The 6,000-nt window shown below is 36.1% G+C and overlaps 1 protein-coding gene across 1 annotated transcript in view; it reads right to left on the bottom strand.

Moving 5' to 3' along the window:
• Pdxdc1 (pyridoxal-dependent decarboxylase domain containing 1) overlaps positions 1-6,000 on the bottom strand; it is a gene marked incomplete in the record, with an annotated part of 50,604 nt that overhangs the window by 24,087 nt on the left and 20,517 nt on the right. Inside the window, 4 exon segments of the mRNA XM_005391842.2 lie at positions 477-555; positions 1,616-1,684; positions 4,508-4,697; positions 5,501-5,647. Coding sequence (XP_005391899.2) covers positions 477-555; positions 1,616-1,684; positions 4,508-4,697; positions 5,501-5,647 — 485 coding nt within the window.

The raw sequence follows: 6,000 nt of genomic DNA on the forward strand, positions 1-6,000 counted from the left end.
ATTATTTTTCTTGCCTTGTTGCACCATCTAGGACTTCAAGTAGAATGTTGAATTCAAAACAACAGACAGAGCAGAAAGTGGTAGTTGACATGCTACCTACAAGGTGGATATTTAAAGTAATATTTTGGGGATGGGGGTGTAGCACTTAAGCATGTGCTATGCTCTGGATTCAAATCCCAGCATGGGGGTGGAAGGAGTTTAAGCATGACATTTCCAAGTTCAATTTAGAAAGAAAAAGAAAGTTCATAAAAGAAGCATTTACAACCTAAATGAAAAAGTACACATACAAAGTAACTCCCAAAACAAATTGACAACTGAAAAATCTAAATACCTAACTTTAATATTATAGTTCTAACTACCACATGGACAGTCTATCTTAAATACAGAGTACACAAACATTTCTTCAGACTTGGTCTTTTTAGACTAAGTGCTCCCTTATACATCCAAAATCAAAGATTCAGTGTTATGATACCTACCGGCATTTGCAACAAGCAACAAGGGCAGTCTTCCTCGTTCTATGTCATCTTTAATCAGTTTCTCCAGGAAGGCAACATCCTGAGGCAAAACACAACAAAAATAAAAATAAAACCCTACAAAAACATGAGATAACCAGTTAAAGTTATACAATGAAAAATTATAGCTTCCAAAAAAATCCAACATGATTCTCAAAATTAATCACTCAAGTCAATTTTTATTCATGACCATTTGTTTTCCTTAACACGAAAATTTTCCTCAAAGACTAATGGGAAAAATTAGTTGAACAATATAACATGTAAAAGGTATACTGCCGGGCATGGTGCACATGCCTGTAATCCCAACATTTGGGAAGCTGAGGCAGGCAGATTATCATGAGTTCGAGGCTTAGTGAGTCTAAGGTCAGTCTCAACTACACAGTGAGAACCTAAAAATAAAAATAAAAACAAAAACAAAAACAAAACAATATACATATGCAGGACCAATATTTCTCTAGTTTTAAATATTTACGTTTAATGAAAATGTCCTCTCAGTCTCCTTAAAAAAAAAGCCAAGAATCCATACTGACACTGATATACCTAAATTAAAAATAAAACTGCCTTGAAAAACAGAATACAAATACCTAGAATCTATTCCTTTTCCTCCAGCTGTAATATGCAGAAGTTTATCGCTTGTACATCTAAAAATAAGAACAGCTTAACCCCAAGATTACAAAGAATCTCAACTTCAAAATCTGCCATTTATAAATACAGGCTATATTAATAACTACTTAAAAGTATTAGCTTTAGAAGGAATTTCTGGTTAATTGGCTGCCATGTTTCTACTTAAAGAATGTGATATGGCTGGGCAGAGTGTGTGCTTAGCATACATGATACTCTGCATTCAATACTCAACCCCTACCCCCAGAAAGAAAAAAGAAAAGAAGCAGGTGACATGTGATTACAAGAGCCCTTAACAGCTAGGTGTTCCTGACCTTTGGCCAGCCTTATGGGCATTTAAACACAGAGGCAATAGAAAGACTGAAGCAGCAAATGAAAGCTAGTAATTATATGGAGGCCAGCAAAGAGAACTTCAGTTGAAAAGACAACACAGTTTCAAAACACAATTTCATATTATTTCATAGATCAAAAGTATAACTCACCATCTGATGCTGGGACCCAAACATAGTGTTACAAGGCACACGACACAAGCACGGAAAGGGCAAACCAAGCTGCGAGAAGAAACATTCAACTTTAAAAGGAAGATCTTTGTCAATATTCACTTAGGAAAAAAAAATTTTTTAAAATTCACTTATGATTGTGAAACATTGAGGGTCTAAAATAAGACACATTTATTCTTTAAAAAAAAAAATCTCAGGGTGTGATGGCACACGCCTATAAAACTGCAGAACTTGGGAGGCTGACACAGGAAGATCCCTGCAAGTTTTAGGCCAGCCTGAGCTACACAGTGAGTTCAGGGCCAGAACTACACAGCAAGACCTTGTCTCAAAAAAGAAATCTCTCCCCTTAGGAATTCTTAATATTATGAATATATGTTAAAGTACATTTGGAAACTCATAACAAAAGAGTGAATCTCCAAGCACTTTATAAGAGGATACAATGTAAAATTTTCTAAAATAGTCAAGTAATGCACCAAAAACCAAACACTTTTCTAAAGTAAGCAATTATTGAGTGCCCAGCATTCTGGAGGGTAATTTAGGATTCCTCCTCCAAGCATTTCTGGTAAATAACACTGGGTAAAGGCATTTGAAGAATAATATCTTATTTATGGGTCCACCCACCCCTAAAAACAAATAAATATGTATTAGCAGATGTACATTTCTTAGAAAAATGAAGTCACTGTTACAGAAACAATTATTATTGTCAAATTAACATTATATTCTTATTTCTAGGTTCCAAATCGTTGAGGAATTTATATTTTGGAATTGTAAACAGTTGCAGAATATTGTCCTATAAAGCTAAGATTTGGTAGCATTTAAAGGCCCAAAAGTTAGTAAGTACTTTATTCACATATTTTTCCCCTTAAAGTCTTTTTTTTTTTTTTAAAGTAGCATTGGGGATTGAACCCAGGACCTTACACATGCTAGGCAAGAGGCTGTCTTACTGGGCTATATACATTCCCAGCCCTAGGATCTTTTAAAATGTTACAAAAGTGATACCAAGTAAAACAGATCAATGAAAACTAGGCAATGTAAGCCACTCATCCACCACTGGTAACAGTTTAGTATATAACTTTCCACATATTTTCTAGGTATAAATATATGTATACAGATAAACCTATTTCTTAGGTATTAAAATATTTTTGTAGATAAGGGTCTTGCTATGTAGCCCAGACTGGTATTGAATTGCAGACAGGATCTCACTATGTAGTTCAGGCTGGCCTCAAACTCTCTGGGATCCTCTTGTCTCAGCCTCCCAAATTCTGAGATGACAGATGTGTACCACCACAACCAGAAAAATGTTCATACCTTTAAAAACATGAACATAACCATCACACATAGTCACTAGTCTGCCACTTGTTTTTCTCAGTTAACAAAATACTCTTACCCATGTTTTGATGATTAGATTGCTCTCCCAAGACAACTCCAGATCCACAGGAGCCTCATTTAGAGTACGTACTCAAAGAATTTGTGTCCTGTTTCTACAAGAACACAGAACTCCTGCACTCTGGGAGGAGGAGGCAGGAGCATCACAAATTCAGCCCCAGACTGAGCAACTTAGCGAATTAGCAAAAACCCATCTCAAAATAAAAAATAAAAAGAGCTGGGGGTGTAGCTCAGTGTGAAGGCCTTGGGTTCAATCCCTACAACAAACAAAAATCGCTCCCCACTTTGTATAACCTCGAGAACAGGACATAATCTCTTGTGATCAATCTTCATAGCTCAGCATTAGCTCAAGTCTCTGAATTTCTTCTATTCATCTCCCAGGGCCTTCACATATTCTGTCAACCCTCAAATTTTATGGTTTTATGTTAAAACACTCCTGGTCAAGAGGGTTAAAAATTTCTTACCTCAAGGTAGTTCCCCCAGCTGGGTTATATCCATGCATGAACTTTAAAAATGGTAGTGCTCTTTGATCTAGTAATTCTAGATTGGCTCTGAAAACCTATCAACAGAATAAAACTCCAAATTTAGAAAAAACTTTTTTGGTTTTTTTAGATAAGGGTCTTGCTATGTAGCTCAGACTGGTTTTGAACTTGCTCTCTGAGCCTCCCAAGTACTGCAATTACAGGAATGTGCCCCCACTCCCAGCTCAACAAAGCTTTATGTACCAAGATGGCCCTAACAGCACTACACAGACAACACTACCTGAAAGTGGTCACAGAAAGCAAGGGAATGGGAACACTCTTCATTGTCCAAAGGGGAAACAATTACATTACTATTTACTCCCTGAGGAATTATCATGAAGATATTAAAAATAACCTTTAGGTGAATTGTTAAAACATGATAGGCCCGGCGTGGGGGCACATGCCTGTAATCCTAGCACTTGGGAGGCTGAGGCAAGAGGATCACTGTGAGTTCGAGGCCAGCCTGGGCTATAAAGTGAGTTCAAGGCCAGCCTGAACTGCATAGTGAGACACTGTCTCAAAAAGACAAAAAAAAAAAAAAAGAAGAAACCGATATACTACTGCTGTTAACAACAGTAAGTGAAAGAAAGCTAGATACAACTATGTAACAACACACACACTTTGACTAATGTCTGGAAAAAAACAAGATAAAATGTTGACTGTGGTTGCCTCAAGGCAACTAAAAAAATATAAACTATCACATTATTTCTGAATTCAATGACACCAGATTTTTTAAATAACAAAACAAGCACACAAGAAGACTTTCAACCTGAAAAGAATACCAACTAAGGGAATAAGGCCACAGCTTTCAAAGTTTCAAGACAAGACAAGTATGTGCCATGCCTGTAGTCCCAGCTACTTAGAAAGCTGAGGCAGAAAGACTGCTTGAGCTCAGGAATTCCAGCTCACCCTGGGCAACATAGTAGGACTCTATCTCAAAGGGAAAAAAAGAGAAAGAGAAAATTACCTGATTACAAAGGTACTGGCCCAGGCCAGGTCTTGCAGCAGCACTAAGATATATAACAGGCTTTTTGTTATACAACAGGTTAAATCCATCTACTACAAAGTCTTCATATCGAGAATGAATGGCAAGCCTACAAATCTTGGCAAGTCCTTCTCTTTCTTCTTCATGGAAATAAGCACAGCCATTTTCATACCTATTAAGAGACACCTATTTATTAATGTTCCCCTATTTCTGATTAATTCTGATTTATAATCTTGTAATCATGGAAGCAATTCTTCTGTCAAGCTAGATAGACATTTTGAGCTGGTCAAGCAGAGAGGAGAGAAATGTGAAATACCCGCATTTAAACTGCTGACAACCCACTATAGCTGGAGATTACAAAGGGGAGGCAACGGCCTTTCACCCATATGATACTCTAGAAAAGGCAGAAAATATGGAAAACAAATAGAGATTAGGAATCCTCTGGATACAAAAAGCCTGAAGATCACAGTTTCAGCTTATGAGGGCCAGCATGCAGGTATGGTTGTTAGCAGAGTGTCAGTCCTAAAACATCCAAAACAAATAAAGCTGCCAAAAATGCTAATCAGGCTAATTTTTGGTTTTATAACAGTCTATTTGGGGCTTTTATTCTTCTCAATCCCCTTGAGAAGGAGGGAGAATAAAATGGAAGTATTTGGTTCAAATCATTGTTCTATCACCTATTAACATGTGACAAATGGGAAAATAACTAAAAATAAATGCTGACACTATAACGCACATGTGCTTATAGTCTCAGCTTTTTACATGTATTAATCAATGAGTTCATTTAAAACACATAAAAATTCAATGAAATAATACTAATGCTTCTCCCATTTAAAAGATGATAAAATTGAGGCATAAGGAGGTTAAGCAACCCTTCCAACAAGTGGTATATTTGAGTTCAGTATACCTTCAGAAAAAAGATACCAATATCAGACTCAAACCATCTTTACTGGAAAGTAAAATTCATGTCTTTACCTGAAAATTCTGCAGAGCCATAAAGTAGTATCTGAAAGTATCCTAGTTGTAAGTTTTCTCAGCCTTTCTTTGTCCAGAGTTGAAATATAAGCTCCCAGACTATGCCCCAACAAAGCCATGTGACCTTGTTCTCCAATATTCTGGATTCTGTTAATAAAAGTTCATTAGATTAAAAGAAGTATTGAGTCAAAGAATAAAAAACAGAACTTAAGGGACACAATGTTCCATTGAAATTTGGCAGGCTTGAAATCCACTTAATGTCCCAGAAGGCAAAAAATTTAGATAAATTCAGAAAATTCAACGTACATAAGGTGCTGAAAGTTTAGGAGAAATACAGCATTAAAATTTGAGTCCTCAAAAATTATTGTCCCCTTTTAAATCTTTTTTAAAGATAATAATAAAAAAATAAAAAACACGATGTCAAAACAAGATGATAGGAAATTAACAATGGTTATTATATTGCATATTGCTATCTTCAAAGTAGTTGCTCAGATTACCAG

This window comes from Chinchilla lanigera, unplaced genomic scaffold (assembly GCF_000276665.1).
Source record: "Chinchilla lanigera isolate Chin_1 unplaced genomic scaffold, ChiLan1.0 scaffold00041, whole genome shotgun sequence".
Lineage (NCBI taxonomy): Eukaryota > Metazoa > Chordata > Mammalia > Rodentia > Chinchillidae > Chinchilla > Chinchilla lanigera.